General features: G+C 45.9%; 1 protein-coding gene across 6 annotated transcripts in view; it reads right to left on the reverse strand.

Moving 5' to 3' along the window:
- LOC129832151 (schwannomin-interacting protein 1-like) overlaps nt 1-22243 on the reverse strand; it is a 222254-nt gene that overhangs the window by 1010 nt on the left and 199001 nt on the right. For 5 of the 6 annotated variants that reach the window (XM_055895951.1, XM_055895954.1, XM_055895956.1 and 2 more), the window contains 5 exons: nt 11218-11336; nt 8840-8957; nt 8075-8272; nt 1473-1596; nt 4-97 (listed from right to left, as the gene is read on the reverse strand). In XM_055895951.1, the coding sequence (XP_055751926.1) occupies nt 4-97; nt 1473-1596; nt 8075-8272; nt 8840-8957; nt 11218-11336 (653 nt within the window). Of the gene's footprint in view, nt 1-3; nt 98-1472; nt 1597-8074; nt 8273-8839; nt 8958-11217; nt 11337-22243 lie in introns of those variants that run through there. The other variant, XM_055895953.1, reaches the window with a different exon arrangement.

Consider the following 22243-nt stretch of genomic DNA (forward strand, 5'->3'; position numbering starts at 1 on the left):
CACCTGGTCAGGTCCTCTATGTCCACCAGCATGGCATCCTGCTCCATGTGCAGTTCATCCCTGATCAGCAGCAGCTGCACCAGCTCCTCATTCAGACCTGGAGAAGACAAAACATCAGAAAAACAGTAGAAAACCAACACCATTAGAACACTAACATACACCAGGGGCTGGATTCAATCCATATCGCGGAAGTATCGCGGAAGATCTGAATTCAAATGTGAAGGTCGGCCTCCCGGGTGGGGCAGTGGTCTAGGGCACTGCATCGCAGCGCTAGCTGTTCCACCAGAGACTCTGGGTTCGCGCCCAGGCTCTGTCGCAGCCGGCCGCGACCGGGAGGTCCGTGGGGCGATGCACAATTGCCTAGCGTTGTCCGGGTTAGGGAGTGTTTGGCCGGTAGGGATATCTTTTTCTCATCGTGCTCCAGCGACTCCTGTGGCGGGCCGGGCGCAGTGCACTCAAACCAAGGGGGCCAGGTGCACAGTGTTTCTTCCCGGCACATTGGTGCGGCTGGCTTCCGGGTTGGATGCGCGCAGTGTGGCTTGGTTGGGTTGTGTTTCGGAGGACGCATGGCTTTCGACCTTCGTCTCTCCCGAGCCCGTACGGGAGTTGTAGCGATGAGACAAGATAGTAATTACTAGCGATTGGATACCACGAAAATTGGGGAAAAAGGGGGTAAAAAAATAAATAAATAATAATAAATACATGTGAAGGTCATTTATGATTGAGCCGATATATGCAGTGGTTACCGTGAATGCAGTTTCCGCAAACGTGGGAACATTGCCTTTATATATCATTCCAAACAAGCTATAACACGGATCCCCCGGCGATACTTCTGCGATACGGGTTGAATCCAGCCCCAAGTCATATGAGACGCAGATTTCAAATGGAGCATATTTTTAAACCATGCCAGTAAAAGACAATATTCTATAGCAACATTTTTGTGGGGGATTTTTTTTGCCTTCTGTGTAAGGTGAGGTATTGTTCATCTTTCACTAGTATTGTCACACATGCATCCAACTTACATTTCTGAAATGACTTTCAATATGAAAGATACCCTAACTAACAGTGTGTGTGTGTATCCTCGTGGGGACCTGAAATCTCCAAAAGTCCCCACAAGGATAGTAAAACAAGGAAAATTCTCCCTCTTGGGGAAATTTCCCACATCCCCACGAGGACAAAGGATATTTTAAGCTTAGCGGTTAATGGTTAGGGTTAGGTTTAGGGATTAAGGTTAGGGTTAAAGTTCAGTTTAGTGGTAAAGGTTAGGGTTAAAGTTAGAGTTAGGTTTAGGGGTTAGGGTTAAAGTTAGGGTTAGGGGTTAAGGTTAGGGTAAAGTTAGGGTTAGGTTTAGGAGTTAAGGTTAGGGTAAAAGTTAGGGTTAGGTTTAGGGGTCAGGGAAAATAGGATTTTGAATGGAAATCAATTTTAGGTCCCCACGAGGATAAAAAAGTGTCTGTGTGTGTGGTTCTCACTCTCTATCTGGGAGTGCAGGTCGTTGACTATAACCTGTAGTTGTCCCAGGGTCATGTCCCTCAGGTCTGTAGTCTTCAGGCTCCTCTTCATCAGACACTCATTGATGTGGGGCAAGTGGGGCAGCTAGAGAGAAACACACAGATCACCAGTTAGAAATACACACACACACACATTTACAGAAACCTACAGCACACCGGAAATGTACAAGTACACGAATATGTACACTCACTGATATGGATTCCTACGGCACTAGAGAACCCAAAGACACTACAGTGTATGTTGGCGTGAGTGTGTGTAGGCCTATGTGTGTTTGCGTGTGCAAGATGGTGCAGATTCTTGAGGAAAGGCGTCATTTCAATTTAATCTGCATCTCATAAATAAATCCAGCCACTGAAAGGAGCCCAATGCTACAGAGCTGCCAAGACTGTAATATGATGCAAAGCCCAATCTCTCCAGCAGGGGTCAGCCTCGCAACTTAACTGTTACAGCAATATACAGTAGAGCAGTGGTCCCTGACCTTACCCTGGTCATAGAGAGCTACAGGAAGCAACTCTGTCTCCTTCCTCCGGGCCATAGCCACGGGAAGTAGGGGTGCTGAGGGTTCTGCATTACCCATTGAATAATCAGAATATTTTTTGTTGTTGTTGTGAAAAAGTAGTGCACTGGGCCTTTACTAGTTCTGTATTAGCGGACAGATATAGCCGCCTGTATTGTGGGCAAAGCATTTTTTTCAGCATCAAATTGCAGCACACACACCCCCAAACTACTTCCCGCGGCTATGCTCCTGGCAGTAAGCAACACACTCTACGCTCTCTCTTTGTCTTCCTGAATTCTCCGACTGTTTGTTCTTGTCAAATCAACACACAGCCTTTTACTGTGGTGATGTCATTTGTGTTTCCGTCAAGATTTTCAGCTCCACTTCCTCTCATCCACCTCTCCCCTTCTCTCTCTCTCTCTCTCTCTCTGTATGTCACTCACCACACCTTGTTGGGTTCCATAGTGGCAGGTTTGACATTAACCCTAGAGAGTAACCAAGGTGAATCACAAAGCATCATTTTCATCAGGCTCGCTGGGTATGAGAATTTCCCTCGATCCCTTGTTCAAGTTATTTCTATCTGTGTGCATCTCCTTCAAATACATTCTCTCTCTCGGTCTGACATTCTTCATTTTAAGGAAGTGTCTGAGAGGGTGAGAAAACGTGTTCCTTTTTTATATATATAGTTTTTTTAGGGGGTAGATCAAATTTAATATTGCAGATAGATTGTAGCTTCCACCAATGTAATTGTCTGCGTCATTTCCAATCCCTCATATACATATATATATTTTAATATATTTATCTTTATTATTTTCCCTTAACCCTGCCACCCGTCCCCTTATTAGAGTAAACTAATGGACAACAACACTTAGGCTTCTACTTCCAGCTTATACATACTATATACATTTTACAGACACAATGTATTTTACATTAGTAATCTTTCATTTGTTTTTAATCCCATCCTTCAGCTACCCTCAACCTCTCCCATCCATCTCTGAAGACCATCAGTTTTGATTTCTATTTGCCATACATTTTTAACTGTGCTGTTTCACAACAGCTCTGAACCTTTCTATTCTCATAGTTTCTACAGATTGTAAAGTAAAGATAAATGTTTTTGCTAAAAGTATTATTATATTATTGATCGATTGACTATGACTTTTCAAATCACCCAGCAGTGCTATTTGCAGAGTTAGCTCCAGGTAAATGTTGCAATTCTTCAGCCATTCCTGAACCTGTGACCAGAAACAAGCTACATATGGACAGTACCAAAACAAGTGATCTAATGATTCTGTCTCTTCACAGCAAAATCTGCAGAGCTGTGATAAATATATACAGTATATACAGTTGAAGTCGGAAGTTTAAATACACCTTAGCCAAATACATTTAAACTCAGTTTTTCACAATTCCTGACATTTAATCTTAGTAAAAATTCCCTGTCTTAGGTCAGTTAGGATCACCACTTTATTTTAAGAATGTGAAATGTCAGAATAATAGTAGAGAGAATTATTTATTTCAGCTTTTATTTCTTTAATCACATTCCCAGTGGGTCAGAAGTTTACATACGCTCAATTAGTATTTGGTAACGTTGCCTTTAATTTTTTTTTTTTTACTTGGGTCAAACATTTCAGGAAGCCTTCCACAAGTTGGGTGAATTTTGGCCCATTCCTCCTGACAGAGCTGGTGTAACTGAGTCAGGTTTGTAGGCCTCCTTGATCGCACACACTTTTTCAGTTTTCCCCACAAATCTTCTATGGGATTGAGGTCAGGGCTTTGTGATGGCCACTCCAATGTCTTGACTTTGTTGTCCTTAAGCCATTTTGCCACAACTTTGGAAGTATGCTTGGGGTCATTGTCCATTTGGAAGACCCATTTGCGACCAAGCTTTAACTTCCTGACTGATGTCTTGAGATGTTGCTTCAATATATCCACATAATTGTCCTTCCGGGACAATCCTTCTGGGATTGATTTGCACTTTTTGCACCAAAGTACGTTCATCTATAGGAGACAGAACGCGTCTCCTTCCTGAGCGGTATGACGGCTGCGTGGTCCCATGGTGTTAATACTTGCGTACTATTGTTTGTACAGATGAACGCGGTACCTTCAGGCGTTTGGAAATTGCTCCCAAGGATGAACCAGACCTTGGAGGTCTACAAAATGTTTTTTGACTGATTTCTTTTGATTTTCCCATGTCAAGCAAAGAGGCAATGAGTTTGAAGGTAGGCCTTGAAATACATCCACAGGTACACCTTCAATTGACTCAAATGATGTCAATTAGCCTATCAGAAGCTTCTAAAGCCATGACATCATTTTCTGGAATTTTCCAAGCTGTTTAAAGGCACAGTCGACTTAGTGTATGTAAACTTCTGACCCACTGGAATTGTGATAAGTGATAAGTGAAATAATCTGTCTGTAAACAATTGTTGGAAAAATGTGTTGTGTCATGCACAAAGTAGATGCCCTAACTGACTTGCCAAAACTATAGTTTGTTCACAAGAAATTTGTGGAGTGGTTTTAATGACTCAAACCTAAGTGTATGTAAATTTCCGACTATTGGTTGCAATAATTTTGTATAATAATTTAAATAAAACAATTATAAGTTTTGAATCCGGCATCATTTTGTTCAGTTCATAAACCATGTGTCAGGGAATCGGTATATCGAAAATCTCTTCCCAACTATTTTGCAATTTATATGGCACAGCTGTCAATTTTTTGGCCCCGAAATTAAATTGGTATACTTTTTTTATCTGATTTTTTCCTTTTTCCACCTTCCACTTTCCTCTTCCATTTTTGTGGTAATGCTGCAATTAGTTGGTTGTAATTTTTGGTTGCAGACATTTCCATATATTTGTGTTAGCTGCATGTGTGACATAACTCCACCAGTCCTATTTATGATATAATTTACAAAGATTATACTTTAAAAAATGTTTTATCATAAAAAATGTTTTTTAATCAATTATTATATTTCAGTTTAACCATAATATTTGCTGTAATATTTGTTCTGTCTTTTCTGGTGGATTAAACTGAAATTGCAATCAACTTTCTATGGCTTATTTAAAAAATAGTGATATTTTGTAGATTATTTCATTTTCAAATTATTGAAAGTGAGAGGTTGTAATCTGAATAAAGGGAAAACGAACATTCTTCAACATGGGGTGAGACATTCTTACTAATCTGATAGAGAACCAGTTGGGATCTAAGTATAACTTTTGTATGATTGATGCTTTTAGTGAGAGGTCTAATGCTTTCATATTTAATAATTTCTGCCCTCCGAATTCATACTCATTATAAATATGTGCTCCTTTCATTGCACTTTTTCTGTATGACTTGTGAGTGTGCGTGATCGCTCAGCTGGTTCTTCCTGTCACAGTTTCTCTCTCCTCTTTCACTTTCACATTGGAACCCATGCAACTGCACTGGTGGCCATGTTTCCCCTCTGTCATAGGCCACCGTTTCAGTTCGTAGAGGGAGCACGTAAGTCAGTGACACACAGAGAGAGACAGCGGTGTGAGAAAAGAGAGCGAGAGAGATAGAGAGTGAGAGATGAGGAGATGCAGGGAGAGCCGGCCACCGCGAGTGGTAGTGTTTTGGTCATGATATGTGCTTGGCCTCATTGTGTTTGTCCGAGGTGGAGTTTCCTCCCTCAGTTATATTACTGGATTGGTTTCTCGATGAGTCTTGGCTACTGAGGTTAGTGGCAATATGAATAAGGATACTGCCAACAACAATACCGAAGTATTTCATCATATCAGTATTCTCTTAGATTAGGCATGATATGAAAGGGGAAAAATTCTTGGTGGGAGTGTTGTGTGAATTGTTGTGTAAATTCTTTGTAAGGCCACATGGCTTTAGTGGATTCAAGCGTGGTAAATGGTGTAAAACCACATCTCCTCACACACATTCCCCTCATTTCTCTTGTCATTAGTGGCTTACGCAAGAGCCCCTGACACTCAAACACACGGCCGCTGGTCTGGTGCCAGCCTGCACTCTGACTATATATGTTTGGTAGGGCTGAAATCAACTGGAAAAGGTTCACATATTTCTATAAATAATGTATTGAGAACTTGTACCCAGGAAATGCACATCCCTATAATAATGAGCAGGTGTGAGTCTTTCCACTTTATGCTAAAGAGGTATAGTGTACCGTAAGTAGCTCTGAAGCTAATGCTATCTGAGCATGTTGCTGCCCCTGTGTTCAGTATAGCAGTGTGTTAGCTTAGCGACAGGGCCTCAGTTCTGCCCCTGTGTTCAGTATAGCAGTGTGTTAGCTTAGCGACAGGGCCTCAGTTCTGCCCCTGTGTTCAGTATTGCAGTGTGTTAGCTTAGCGACAGGGCCTCAGTTCTGCCCCTGTGTTCAGTATAGCAGTGTGTTAGCTTAGCGACAGGGCCTCAGTTCTGCCCCTGTGTTTAGTACACCAGTGTGTTAGCTTAGCGACAGGGCCTCATCTGCCCTTGTGTTTAGTACACCAGTGTGTTAGCTTAGCGACAGGGCCTCAGATGTGAAACTCATCTCTTCTGACTGCTGGGCACGACTACATCCCCAAACACGTCACCCAGTGCATTATGGGATATGAATAATAGATTGCCCGAACCCAACCACCCCCTCTTTACTGAATAAGTAACATCTTCTGCCCAGTTGGAAATATTGGTGTGTGTGTGTGTAGGGTTCCTTGCAAAAGTATTCATCCCCCTTGGTGTTTTTCCTATTTTGTTGCATTAAAACCTGTAATTTAAATTGATTTTTATTTGGATTTCATGTAATGGACATACACAAAATAGTCAAAATTGGTGAAATGAAAAAAAGAACTTGTTTCAAAAAATTCTAAAAAATATATATATTGCAAAGTGGTGTGTGCATATGTATTCACCCCTTTTGCTATGAAGCCCCTAAATAAGATCTGGTGCAACCAATTACCTTCAGATGTCACTTAATTAGTTAAATAAAGTCCACCTGTGTTGATCTCAGTATATATACACTTGTTCTGAAAGGCCCCAGAGTCTGCAACACCACTAAGCAAGGGGCACCACCAAGCAAGTGACACCACGAAGACCAAGGAGCTCTCCAAACAGGTCAGGGACAAAGTTGTGGAGAAGTACAGATCAGGGTTGGGTTATAAAAAAATATCTGAAACTTTGAACATCCCACGGAGCACCATTAAATCCATTATTAAAAAATGGAAAGAATATGGCACCACAACAAACCTGCTAAGAGAAGGCCGCCCACCAAAACTCACGGACCAGGCAAGGAGGGCATTAAATCAGAGAGGCAACAAAGATAACCCTGAAGGAGCTGCAAAGCTCCACAGGGGAGATTGGAGTATCTGTCCATAGGACCACTTTAAGCCGTACACTCCACAGAGCTGGGCTTTACGGAATAGTGGCCGAAAAAAAGCCATTGCTTATAGAAAAAAATAAGCAAACACGTTTGATGTTTGCCAAAAGGCATGTGGGAGACTCCCCAAACATATGGAAAATGGTCTGGTCAGATGAGACTAAAATTGCAGTGAAGAATGGACAACAATCCCAGTGGCTAGATGTGCCAAGCTTATAGAGACATACCCCAAGAGACAGGCAGCTGTAATTGATGCAAAAGGTGTCTCTACAAAGTATTGACTTTGGGGGGTGAATAGTTATGCATGCTCAAGTTTTAATTTTTTTGTCATTTCTTGTTTGTTTCACAAAAATAAAAATATTTTTAAAAATATTTTCCATCTTCAAAGTGGTCGGCATGTTGTGTAAATCAAATGATACAAACCCCCCAAAAATAAATTTTAATTCTAGGTTGTGAGGCAACAAAATAGGAAAAATGCCAAGGGGGGTGAATACTTTTGCAAGCCACTGTATCTCTGTGTGTGTGCTTGGGGGGCACTGATGCAGATGAGAATGTTAAAATAATCATGACTATGGCTGCCAATGGGGTGGAGAAGGAGGGGGTGGTGTCTACTCTGTGACATCATCACAATGTTAAAGAAGACCAGTGTGGATGGTTTGCTCTGAAAAGACCTGGGGTTAGAAACACTGACTAGAGGCTGAGGTTACAGGCCCATTGCCTATAGCGACGGTACTGACCAGGTCTGCCACCGGGGACTTTTTGCGGTTCTGTTTTTCCACCTCCACCTGCATCTTGGCCATGGGTTTGGCCATCGCCAGGGCTAGCTTAGCCTCGGCCTGCAACTTCTTCTGTCTGCTCAGGAAGTCCATGTCCTCCAGAGACTCACTGTCTTCCTCCGTAGTGTCCCGGTCAGAGTAGGACGAACTTTGCTTCGACTGGGGAACAAGGACGTGGGGAAAGTGGAAATAAGGAAAAGTTAGTGGTTTATTCCCATTGGCTCTTCGTTCTTCTAGTGTAGTCATTGATAGGTCATTAATTGAACACAGAGGTCAGACAGGGAAACAGCTCAGAGCTATAACAGATGGTTATAAATACTGGGATTATCTCCCTCTCTCTCTCCCTCGCTCCCTCCCTCCCTCTATTAACCGTGTCCGTGTCTGTCAGACAGGCCGAGTGGCCACTCATCCATGTCCTTCAGAGAGCGTGTTCATATTCAACCCTCATTTGCTGCCGGTGTATTGGTTAACGGGACAGAAAACGTGAGCATGGCCATTCACTCTCCCCCACACGCTAACCCAGGGCTATCGCTCTGATTCATACCGAATCTGTCCCTTTCTCTCTTACTCTCAGACAGTCTCACTGAGGGTTACCTATATGAGTCACACAGTAGATATCTCTCTCTCTCTAAGAATGCGTATTTCTTCTTAATGTGTGTGTGTGTGTGTGTGTGTGTGTGTGTGTGTGTGTGTGTGTGTGTGTGTGTGTGTTTGGTCGGTCTGTACCATGGGGGACAGCGGTGTGTCCAGACTGGTCTCTGTCTTGCTGTCGTCTGCATCGCTGTCCTTGTCGCTGCCGCTGTCGTTGACAAAACAGATCTGCAGGTTCATCCCACTCTGCAGCCTAGAGAGAGAAGGAAAGAGGGAAGAGAGAGGGGGAGGAAGAGGAGGGAGAGGATGCGTCATTACTATGGGCTAACGGAGGGGGGAAAGTTCTATGGGTTAAGGAAAGTTCGCTCAGCAATAATTGCTTGTAGGGTTTTATTGACCCAGATAACATGCACCTAGGCACCGCTGGTGAGAAAGAAACTCAATAACAGTCCCATCTAGTTTTCCACTCAGGCCAAACCCTCCTCTAACTCTCCGCCGATGTCTCAGTGTGTCTGTGATAGAACTGTAATAGTGGCTAGCCTTCCATAGCATTAATAAGTATGTCTGTGTCTACTCTGTTCCTCCCTCTCTTGCTCTAACTTGGGTTCGATCCAATCAGCTAGACTCCGACGGCTCTCTAGACCTCAGAAGACCTGAGTCCTGTAAGATCTGGATCAATAATCGGCTTCTTTCAAGCAGTAATTACAAACACATGTAGAGAGAACCTGATCGATTAAACAGCCTGGATCCAATCAGTCCAGATTTAACCAGACCAGAGTAATCGATTGGTAGTTTCAGAGGAAGGAGCATCAAAATTATCCTTGGAATTAGTTAAGCAGTTCATGGAAGTACCTAACTTATCCACCAGTGAGTGCACCCCATAAGAGTTGCTTTAGTGAGAATTCTGATATGCATATATCATAGTTTCAGATGAATGAACTGTGCGAGTGTCTTTGTGTGTATGACTGTATGTGTGTGTATCATGGAAGGCTGCTAACAGAAAGGTTGATGGTGTGTGTAGGAGTGCATTTTGGGAAGTGAAATCCACAGTGCCGGGATGCAGAAAAAGAGAGAGGAAATGTCCCTTACTCTCAACAGTGAACAGTGGTTACAGAGGGAGAGAGCAGGAGTCTGTTTGTGTTGGGGAGATGGCCCTACAGAGTTCCAGGAGATAGACATAGTTACAGGCATTAAGAAAAGGTCAAATCTGACTCTGTGAGAGTAATGTCCAGTAACCTGCAATTTCACTCCATTGACAGTGCCCACAGGCATAAAGAGAGCGATGTCATTGCTTCTCAAGAACAGGGACTGGGTCTGAGGGTGAAACTGATCTGTGTCTGTATGTGTGCGTGTGGGTAGAGCTGTGGCTGTCATGGAATTTTGGATGACGTAATTGGCCAGCCAAATGACCGCGGTCATCGTAATAACCGTTCAAATGGCCCCAGAAAATGTGTCCGCACATTTTCTCCTCTACTCTGCTCTGTGTGCTGCCATAGAAATATAATGAATATTCAATGATGTAGTCAATGATGTAGTCAATGATGGCATAATGGCTAAACTGGCGGCCATTGTGAGTGTAACCATAGGAGCAAAGCAGGAAATAAATAAAATATGTGCAGTGATTTGTTGATTCAACTCTATTGACATTACCAATTTTTTTTTCAATTGTATGAGCCACATCAGATAGCATCATTTGAAGGAACATTCTACATTACCATGGAAAGTATTGCATCACAATAACAGGCAGCCATTGCGAGTGTACCCATGAGTTTACCAGTCAAGGTGAGAGGATCCAAGCCCGTTCTATTCATTCTATTTCTACGTGTGCTGCTGCTGCATTGTGGGGGGCGTTGCCTAGTCTACTGAAGACTAATTTACTTGTTTCAGCAAGAAACTTAACGTTGTTAAGAGTCCACGTTACGGCAGAAACGTACTCAACCACACGAATGCCCGGCCGTCCCGTCTTCAGGCAGCTGTTAGTTTTTAAATGGATATAATGGTTATGTCATTTCATGACAGCCTTCATCATTAACTGTCGGTTACACGGTTATATGGTAAGTATGCCAGCACTGTGTGTCAAATCAAATCACATTTTATTGGTCACATACACATATTTAGCAGATGTTATTGCGGGTGTAGCGAAATGCTTGTGTTCCTATCTCCAACAGTGCAGTAGTATCTAACAATTCACAACAATACACATCTAAATGTAAAAGAATGGAATTAAGAAATATATAAATATTAGGACGAGCAATATCGGAGTGACATTGACTAAAATACAGTAGAATACAGTATATACTGTACATATGAAAATAGCAAAACGGTGTAAACATTATTAAAGTGACTAGTGTTCCATTATTAAAGTGACCAGTGATTCCATGTCTATGTACATAGGGTAGTAGTGTGTGTGTGTGTGTGTTTCTGTGTTTGTGTACATGCTTGTGTCTGTGTGTATTGTTGATGTTGTGGCATTGACGTACAGCTTATGATAGAGGTCACATGATGTCTCTTACCGTGAGGACAGACTGGGCTTGCCACTCTTGCTGCAGCTGGTATAGATACCCGGCCCATCGTCAAAGAAACTACCCAGGGCCAGCTTCTGCCGGATGGACTCCCTCTCATTCTTTTGGGCCTGGAGGGGAGAGGAGAGGGTTCCCATGAGTTTAGCAGTAACCATGTTGTGAGGAGGGGAACTGACAGGCTGTAAAACATGTGGTCAGCTCTAGACACCAATATTGTTATAATATTCACCACTAGGTGGTGCAGATGTATGTGAGAAAGATAGTCCAACACAATTTCACCAGTCACTCTCTCCACTCATGCAGTCAAACACACACCTCCCTAAACCACAGAGCATCCCTGTCTAATAGCACTATAAGCATGCCTGCCTTCTTGGCCTGTTTTCCAGTAGGAATTCCCACCTTTGACCCAGACAGCCTTGGCAGCACTTAACACACTCACACCCGGAGGAACACTCATATGTGCTAATGGGTCCATCAGGAGGCTGGTGAGGGGAGGACGGCTCATATGGCTGGAATGAAGTGAATAGATTGGTGTCAAACACATGGAAACCATGTGTTCAAATCAAATCAAATTGTATTAGTCACATGCGCCGAATACAACAGGACCTTACAGTGAAATGCTTACTTATGAGCCCCTAACCGACAGTGCAGTTTCAAAACATATGGATAAGAATAAGAGATAAAAGTAACAAGTAACTAAAGAAGAGCAATAAAAAATAACAACATATACAGGGGGGTGCCGGTACAGAGTAAATGCGCGGGGGCTCCGATTAGTTGAGGTAGTATGTACATGTAGGTAGAGTTAATTAAAGTGATTATGCATAGATGACAACAAATCAAATCAAAGGTTATTTGTCACGTGCTCCGAAAACAACAGGTGTAGTAGACCTTACAGTGAAATGTTTACTTGTTTACAGTTTACAGGCTCTAACCAACAGTGCAATTTCTAAGTAAAAAAAAAGGTATTAAGTGAACAATAGATAAGTAAAGAAATAAAAACAACATAAATAAAAACAACAGTAAAAAAGACAGTGAAAAATAACAGTAGCGAGGCTATATACAGTAGCGAGGCTATATACAGTAGCGAGGCTACAGACAGGCACCGGTTAGTCTGGCTGATTCAGGTAGTATGTACATGTAGGTATGGTTAAAGTGACTATGCATATATGATAAACAGAGAGTAGCTGTTTCTGTAGTCATTTAGGCAGGTTGACTTAGTGTTCTTGGGCACAGGGACTATGGTGGTGTGCTTGAAACATGTTGGTATTACAGACTCAATCAGAGACATGTTGAAAATGTCAGTGAAGACACTGGCCAGTTGGTCAGCACATGCCCGGAGCACACATCCTGGTACATCTGTCTGGCCCCGCGGTCTTGTGAATGTTGAACTGTTTAAAGGTCTTACTCACGTCGGCTACGGAGAGCGTGATCACACAGCCATCCGGAACAGCTGATGCTCTCATGCATGTCTCAGTGTTGCTTGCCTCGAAGCGAGCATAGAAGTGATTTATCTCGTCTGGTAGGCTCGTGTCACTGGGCAGCTCGCGGCTGTGCTTCCCTTTGTAGTCTGTAATAGTTTGTAAGCCCTGCCACATAAGACGAGCGTCGGAGCCAGTGTAGGATGATTCAATCTTAGCCCTGTATTGACGCTTTGCCTGTTTGATGGTTCGTCGCAGGGCATAGCAGGATTTCTTATAAGCTTCCAGGTTAGAGTCCCGCACCTTGAAAGCGGCAGCTCTACCCTTCAGCTCAGTGCGAATGTTGCCTGTAATCCATGGCTTCTGGTTGGGGTATGTACGTACAGTCACTGTGGGGACGACGTCCTCGATGCACTTATTGATAAAGCCAGTGACTGATGTGGTGTACTCCTCAATGCCATCGGAAGAATTAGGCAGAACTGATTTAAGTTTCCCTGCATTAAAGTCTCCGGCCACTAGGAGCACCTCCTCTGGGTGAGCGGTTTCCTGTTTGCTTATTTCCTTATACAGCTGACTGAGTGCGGTCTTAGTGCCAGCATCTGTCCGTGTTGGTAAAAAAACAGCCACGAAAAGTATAGCTGAAAACTCTCTTGGCAAATATTGTGGTCTGCAGTTTATCATAAGATACTCTACTTCAGGCAAGCAAAATCTAGAGACTTCCTTAGATTTCGTGCACCAGCTGTTGTTTACAGCCATACACAGCCCCCCCCCCCTCGTCTTACAGAGTGTGCTGTTCTATCCTGCCGGTGCAGCGTATATCCCGCTAGCTGAACATCCATGTAGCATTCAGCCACGATTCCGTGAAACATAAGATATTACAGTTTTTGATGTCCCGTTGGTAGGATATTCGTGATCGTACCTCGTCTAATTTATTGTCCAATGATTGCACGTTGGCAAGTAATATTGACGGCAAAGGCAGCTTTCCCACTCGCCTTCTGTGGATCCTTACGAGGCACCCCGCTCTGTGCCCTCTGTACCTGCATCTCTTTCTCCTGCTAATGACGGGGATGTCGGCCTTGTCGGGTGTCTGAAGTACATCCTGTGCGTCCTGCTTGTTGAAGAAAAAATATTTGTCTGATCCGAGGTGAGTGATCGCTGTCCTGATATCCAGAAGCTCTTTTTTGCCGTAAGATACGGTGGCAGAAATATTATGTGCAAAATAAGTTACAAATGATGCGTAAAACCCCCACGTAATAGCACAATTGGTTAGGCGCCCGTAAAACTGATGCCATTTCTTCAGTCTGGGGAGTGGTAGTGGTGTGGAGAGGGGGGGGGGGGGGGGGGGGGGGGGCGCAATGTGAATAGTCTGGGTAGCCATTTGACTAGAAGTTCAGGAGTCTTATGACTTGGGGGTAGAAACTGTTTAGAAGCCTCTTGGACCTAGACTTGGCGCTCCGGTACAGCTTGCCGTGTGGTAGCAAAGAGAACAGTCTATGACTAGGATGGCTGGAGTCTATGATAATTTTCAGGGCCTTCCTCTGACACCGCCTGGTATAGAGGTCCTGGATGGCAGGAAGCTTGGCCCCAGTGATGTACTGGGCCGTTCGCACTACCCTCTGATATATTCCATTGATTCCGTTCCAACCATTACTATGACCCGTCCTCCCCAATTAAGGTGCCACCAGTCGCCTGCGAATGGCACCCTGCACCCCGCTGAGCACACGCCTGAGTGTGCTCAGCGGGGTGTGTGTAGAGAATTGTGTAGAGACAGGCCTTCTCTCACACTCCTTGGGCTGGGTTTTCAGCCACAGTAACCAGGCCTATCAGCAGACAGACAACACAGTGGGAGTTTAGACTGTTCAAGGCCAAAGGTGTGTGTGTGTACAGGACTGTTGTTGTTACAGGTGGTGCTGGGAAGTCAAATGGGTACCAGAGTCAGATACAGTGCAGTGTGTATGTGTTGGTGCCGAGGGGCTGGGACTCCTCCAGGATGAGGAGTGTCTGGGGGGAAATATTGACCCTCTCTAAAGGCCCTGAGGGAGGAAGAAAAAACCCTTTCAGCGCTCACACACACACACACACACACACACACACACACACACACACACACACACACACACACACACACACACACACACACACACACACACACACACACACACACACACACACACACACACACACACACACACACACACACACACACACAAAGAGCAGGCCTTTCAGAAAACAGAAGAGAGGGGAGGGGAGAGGTTTAAAGAGGTGGAGAGGGGAGCTTTTAGAGAAAGCTTTGGAGGAGAGAGGGAAGGAGGTGAGGGGAATGAGAGCAACGGCGAAGATGGTAGAAGCCTTGAGTGTTAACCCTCTCTTTAACTCTGTCCTCAACCTCTCTCCATTTCAATTCAATTCAATTCAAGGGGCTTTATTGGCATGGGAAACATATGTTAACACAGCCAAAGCAAGTGAAGTAGATAATATACAAAAGTGAAATAAAGAATAAAAATGAACAGTAAACATTACACTCACAGAAGTTCCAAAATAATAAATATCATATTACATATATATACAGTGTTGTAACGATGTACAAATGGTTAAAGTACTAAAGGGAAAATAAATAAGCATAAATATGGGTTCTCTTTCTCCTTACCTCTATCTCTCTTCCATTTCTTGATCTCACAGGCCTTCTCTCTCTCCCTCCCTCCCTCCCTCCCTCCCTCCCTCCCTCCCTCCCTCCCTCCCTCCCTCCCTCCCTCCCTCCCTCCCTCTCTCCCTCCCATGGCTACATTACCATAATCCTTCTCCACACCAGACAGCCCAGGAAATAAAGCTTCTGTTGGCACCCACAAGAGGGGGCTTGGCACAGCATGGCATTTGTATGCTTGTGTGTGTGTGTGACTGAGTGAGAGAAAGAGAGTGTGACGAGGGGTACTGGGGGAGGCAAGATGAGGACACTTAACAGCATCACTTTACCACTCCTCAGACACTAACAATCACAGTCTGTTTGACAGCAAATAAACACACATGCACACACAAACCCCTTCTAATTCCCTGGACAGGACAGTGTCATGTTATAACACTGAGTGGCTGCTGTTCCCTGTCTGACCAGCAGGTGTCATTGCTGAGTGGAGGCGCTCCTGAGTTGCTGTAATTGCCATAATAACAGACAATGGCTCTTGTTTTACAACAGAGAGGTGTTAGTGACAGTAGCCATTGTAGTGTTAGCCTCATGGGTGGTGGGGATACTTATGTTAGGTGGTAGGTGGTATTTGTATTGGAATGTCAGGTTGTAATGTGGGTTGTGTGCATGAACAGCCTCAAAAAAACCTTGCCGAAGACCAAAACGTTACAAAAGAACGTTACAAAATGTTGTCATAATATATTCACGAACTGTTCTGAACTGTTTGAGATGGGAAGCAAGCAGACCCCTTTTGGCAGAACAACCCAAGCACGATCCTCTCCCTAACACATCCACCACAGTAGAACCCCTCTACACGTCACACCTGCCTTCCAACAGGACCACCTTCCTTCACGTTAAGCCCTCTAACTAACCAGCTAACTACGTCATCGCTGATGGACGGAGGCGTGAGAGAGAACGGGTTCAGATATCATCATGGGCAGCATCATAAACCCCTCAAAGAGGTGGTGAGTACGCCACAGATGTCTGTGACCGTGGGGGTAGCAAATGGACCCATCTCTCTCACTTTAACCTCTCTCCTTTCCTCTCAGTCATTTAAGGTTTGCCACAGAGCTTCCCTGCAATGGTCTGTGTTGTTACCAAAATGACTTGTGTGCAAAGCCTTCCCTCCGAAGTGTTTGACATTGTGTGTGTGTGTGTGAAATGTGCTGCAGCTCCTAAATTAGATGTTGAGGAACACCACTGTGCTAAATTGTGTTTTTCCTTAAATTTGAGAAGCAATTTTCTCTTGTGAAAACCCTCATTGATAGACATGTTCTTCTCCTCCCCTGCTCTCCCCTCCGTCTCTACCATCCTCTCCTTCTCCTCCTCTGCTCTCCCCTCCGTCTCTACCATCCTCTCCTTCTCCTCCCCTGCTCTCCCCTCCGTCTCTACCATCCTCTCCTTCTCCTCCCCTCCGTCTCTACCATCCTCTCCTTCTCCTCCCCTGCTCTCCCCTCCGTCTCTACCATCCTCTCCTTCTCCTCCCCTGCTCTCCCCTCCGTCTCTACCATCCTCTCCTTCTCCTCCCCTGCTCTCCCCTCCGTCTCTACCATCCTCTCCTTCTCCTCCCCTGCTCTCCCCTCCGTCTCTACCATCCTCTCCTTCTCCTCCCCTGCTCTCCCCTCCATCTCTACCATCCTCTCCTTCTCCTCCCCTGCTCTCCCCTCCGTCTCTACCATCCTCTCCTTCTCCTCCCCTCCGTCTCTACCATCCTCTCCTTCTCCTCCCCTGCTCTCCCCTCCGTCTCTACCATCCTCTCCTTCTCCTCCCCTGCTCTCCACTCCGTCTCTACCATCCTCTCCTTCTCCTCCTCTGCTCTCCCCTCCGTCTCTACCATCCTCTCCTTCTCCTCCCCTGCTCTCCCCTCCGTCTCTACCATCCTCTCCTTCTCCTCCCCTCCGTCTCTACCATCCTCTCCTTCTCCTCCCCTCCGTCTCTACCATCCTCTCCTTCTCCTCCCCTCCGTCTCTACCATCCTCTCCTTCTCCTCCCCTGCTCTCCCCTCCGTCTCTACCATCCTCTCCTTCTCCTCCCCTGCTCTCCACTCCGTCTCTACCATCCTCTCCTTCTCCTCCTCTGCTCTCCCCTCCGTCTCTACCATCCTCTCCTTTTCGTCTTTCCTGCTTTCCTTCATTCTTCCGCCACAGCCCTCCCTCACTCTGGACAATGGAGGCCTTTCACTGGAGAAGAGGAGGGCTTACCATTGGCCTCGCACCCCAGTCTGAGACAGGCACCGTGTGCACGAGGGTGTGAGGGAGCGTGTGTGTATGTGTGTGTGAGTGTTGGACAGAAAAGAAGCAAATGCTGCAAAAGTACAGTTGCTGGTGTGACTGAGTAAAAGAGTCTGCCAGTTTGTGTGATGCAGGTCCAGTCAGCGTGGCAGGGTTGTTGGCTCAGAGTCAGCACAGAGGATTCACTATGAGGAGTTTCCCAGGCGTGAGCGCTGACCTCACACATAAACACACAAATCAGGTCAGTATGTCCACTGAGAATGTGTGTGAGTGTGTTCTTAAACTTTATGGTCCTTAGTTACTTCAAAACACTCTTTTGCAGTGCACAGTTCTTAGGGAAACCCTTGTTTTTAATCAAACCTTCATTCACGTTTTTGTCCGGTGGACTTACAAGAGACCTTGCGTATCTACATTTCACCCAATAACAACCCTTCAGATATCTTAGGTCACAATGGTGTGTGTGTGTGTGTGTGTGTGTATGTGTGTATGTGCATGTCTGTGTGTGTCCCTGTAACCTCTCTGTGTCTGCTATCTGAGATGTGAGACCTGCTGGTTTATGCATTCCTCTCCTGATAGGGGACTTGGCCTCTGAACCCTGGTACAGTTCAAACACAGGTCACGTCAAGCTGGCCCTGTCAGTCGGAACAGAACGCAGCAGGAGAGAGGGGGTAGGGAGAGGAAGGAGGGGGGAGAGAGGGAGGAGGAGGGAGCGTATCAGGGGAATGGAGAGAGAGAAGGTGAGAGAGATGAGAGGGGAGGGGTATTGAAGGGGGTGTTTGGTGGAGTGGATTTGGCCAGGACAATAACCCTGAGAGTCACGTGTGTGTGTTTGACCTGCGAGTACAATGAGAGCACGCCTCAACACGAAGCTACAGGAATCTGAGAGCAAAGACTTAAAAGGGCAACACTGCCTCCTCAGAGAGACTGGCAGCATTACCAGGAATGAACCCATAGTGTGTTAGAGAGTTCTGTTCTCCAGTGCTTCCCCCATCTTTCCATCCCTCCCTCACTCCCTCTCTCTCTCTCCCCCTCTACCACACACCTAGCTAGTGGGTCAGTATACGCTGGTTCACGTGTAACCTAGCCTCCCTCAGAACCGAAGCTAACCCTGCCACACAGAGCTTTCCAGAGTACAATGGACGGTGGACCCTCCCTTCAATCCTCTGGGCAGGGCGGTCAGAGAGAGAGACAGAGAGAGAGAGAGAGAGAGAGAGGGAGACAGAGACAGAGAGAGCGAGAGAGAGACAGAGAGGGAGACAGAGAGAGGGAGAGAGAGACAGAGAGAGGGAGAGAGACAGAGAGAGAGTGAGACAGACAGAGAGACAGAGAGAGAGAGCGAGAGTGAGAGACAGAGAGAGAGAGAGGGCACACACTGGTGTTTTTTCTGCTCTCACACTAATGTGAGGACAGCTGCTGCTCCTGGGACAGTTTGGAAAGCAACACCTCAGTGTTGGTGTGAGTGAGTGAGTGAGTGAGTGTGAGTGTGAGTGTGAGTGTTTGTGAGTGAGTGAGTGAGTGAGTGTGGGTGTTTGTGAGTGAGTGAGTGTGAGTGAGTGAGTGTGAGTGAGTGAGTGAGTGTGAGTGTTTGTGAGTGAGTGAGTGAGTGAGTGTGAGTGAGTGAGTGTGAGTGAGTGAGTGAGTGAGTGTGAGTGTTTGTGAGTGAGTGAGTGTGAGTGAGTGAGTGAGTGTGAGTGTTTGTGAGTGAGTGAGTGAGTGAGTGAGTGTGAGTGTTTGTGAGTGAGTGAGTGTGAGTGAGTGAGTGTGAGTGAGTGAGTGAGTGTGAGTGTTTGTGAGTGAGTGAGTGTGAGTGAGTGAGTGTGAGTGAGTGAGTGAGTGAGTGAGTGAGTGTGAGTGTTTGTGAGTGAGTGAGTGAGGGAGTGAGGGAGTGAGTGAGTGTGAGTGTTTGTGAGTGAGTGAGTGAGTGAGTGTGAGTGTTTGTGAGTGAGTGAGTGTGAGTGAGTGAGTGTGAGTGTTTGTGAGTGAGTGAGTGAGTGAGTGAGTGTGAGTGAGTGACTGCGTCCAGTGTTTGTTACTTCACACAGTCCTTGACTTTGCCCTCTTAAAAAGCTGAAAAAGCTACCAAACTATATTGCTCCATTCATATAAACCTAGCATGTGTGTATGAGAGAGCAGGCCTACAGTACAGTACGTGGGTGAAATTGAATGCCTACAGTATCAGGACCACATATTTGAATTGGCATGTCAGTGTATGTTTTTGTGTCTGTGCGTATGACTGACAAGGAGACTGAGGACAGAGGAAGTTCTGTTCCCTCACAGTCAAGGTAAAACTGGAGAATTGACCCTGATCCAAAACCACTGTCTGTCCAACCCACTGAAATAAAGTCAGCAGAAGGAATACAATTACACATAAACACAAGACAACACACACAATCCAGAGGTGTACAGCATCTGTACAAGCTCAATAGAGAGAGTGTGTGTGTGTGTGTGTGTGTGTGTGTGTGTGTGTGTGTGTGTGTGTGTGTGTGTGTGTGTGTGTGTGTGTGTGTGTGTGTGTGTGTGTGTGTGTGTGTGTGTGTGTGTGTGTGTGTGTGTGTGTCTCAGAGTTGGGGTCAATTCAGGAAGTGCACCGAACTTCCAATTCCAATATTCTTCAATGCTTTTTAATGAGGAAAATATGGAATTGGAATGTGGTTAACTTTCTGAATAGACTGGAATTGAACTTCACGCACAAAGGAGAGCTTCCCTGAACTTTTTCCTTTGGCTTGGGAAAGATGAAGAAAAGTATTCCCCTCTCAAACACTGACCAATCTCTCTCTCCCAGGTGCTGCCCGACCTCCTTTAACCACTAAGTCACGGTGAAGGTAGGAATGTAGGGAGGGATAACAGTTCAATGAAAAGGAAAGGAATGTAGTGTTCCGGACCATGGAGATATTTGTCAGGTAAAAAAACATAAAACTCTAGCTGAATTTCATTCTTGAATTTGTTACATTTTCAGTCTCATCTCTCCACAGCACAGGAGGTTGGTGGCACCTTAATTGGGGAGGACAGGCACGTGGTGATGGATGCAGTGGAACGGGATCAACAACATCAAACACATGGTTTCCATGTGGTTGATGCCATTCCATTCGTGCCGCTCCAGCCATTATTATAATCCATCCTCCCCTCACCAGCCTCCACTGCTCCACAGCGTGTAATGATCTCGTCTGACTGAGACGCTATGGACCTGCGATTCACAGCTCTGTCATAGCAGCCTAGACTGCCTTTAAGCCACTCAGAGTATCAGCACAGAGAGCAGGATGTCTAGTAAAACATGATGTAGTGTCATAGTTTGACGGTGGAGAAAAAGCAGAAGCTCTGAAACACCAATAGGTGAAGTTAAACCAAAAACGGTCCTTCTGGGTAAATACAAACATACTGTACACACAGACTTCCACATAGAGGGGACGTACAAACAGTCATACATACTCACTCACACACGCGCGCAGTAGAGAGATTGCTCATCTGATAAGGAAATGAAAGGAGAGGCACAAAGGACAGAGAAGGAGGAAAAGAGAGATGAGAAGAGAAAGGGAGTGGGGGAGGTTGAATATAAAGTGATATTGACACACACGCGCACACACGCGCACACACAGGAAAGGAAGAGTGACAATAAGGGATTCTAAATCGCAACATGAAACAGTATGAATTCCCTTTGAAGAACTGTATAATGTACGCCAGTGGAATATCAGCATGATAGCATGCATTATAACACACACACGCACACACGCAGACACACATACACACTCAAACAAGTCATTTTGTGCATACAAGAAGACAGATACGTTCACACACATACACATACACGTGAACAGAAACCCACAGGAACACAAGGCTGGATGACAGGTTATGGAGTGGGTCTGACTCAGAGTTGATCCCAGGGGATTATGGGAAAAGCAGAATGACTTATCTGGCCATCTCCTATATCCGCCTACACTGGATACACACACTCTCAAACGCACAGTCACATGCACACAAACCCACTCCCAGTAGTGCTGAGGGCTGTATGTTGGTAAACACTGAACCCTTCAGAACCCTCCACATCATGAACTGAGGACGCCCAGGCTCTGTGATCCATTAGTGAAGCTGACCTCATCGCTGACTCAGAGGGGGAGGGAGGTAGAGGGGGAGGGAGGTAAAGGGGGAGGGAGGGACTGGAAGGTAGAGGGACAGGGAGGTAGAGGGGGAGGGAGGTAAAGGGGGAGGGAGGGACTGGAAGGTAGAGGGACAGGGAGGTAGAGGGGGAGGGAGGGACAGGGGGAGGGAGGGACTGGAAGGTAGAGGGTGAGGGAGGGACAGGGAGGTAGAGGGTGAGGGAGGGAGGGACAGGGAGGTAGAGGGTGAGGGAGGGAGGGACAGGGAAGTAGAGGGTGAGGGAGGGAGGGACAGGGAGGTAGAGGGTGAGGGAGGGAGGGACAGGGAAGTAAAGGGGGAGGGAGGGACAGGGAGGTAGAAGGGGAGGGCGGTAGAGGGGGAGGAAGGGACAGGGAGGTAGGGGGAGGGAGGGACAGGGAGGTAGAGGGGGAGGGAGGGAGAGAGGAATGTTGAGGGAGGGACAGGGAGGTAGAGGGGGAGGGAGGGGGTAGAGGGGGAGGGAGGGACAGGGAGGTAGAGGGGGAAGGAGGGACAGGGGGAGAAAGGGGGGTAGAGGGGGAGGGAGGGACAGGGAGGTAGAGGGGGAAGGAGGGACAGGG

The sequence above is a fragment of the Salvelinus fontinalis genome, chromosome 33, assembly GCF_029448725.1.
Source record: "Salvelinus fontinalis isolate EN_2023a chromosome 33, ASM2944872v1, whole genome shotgun sequence".
NCBI classification, from domain to species: Eukaryota; Metazoa; Chordata; class Actinopteri; order Salmoniformes; family Salmonidae; genus Salvelinus; species Salvelinus fontinalis.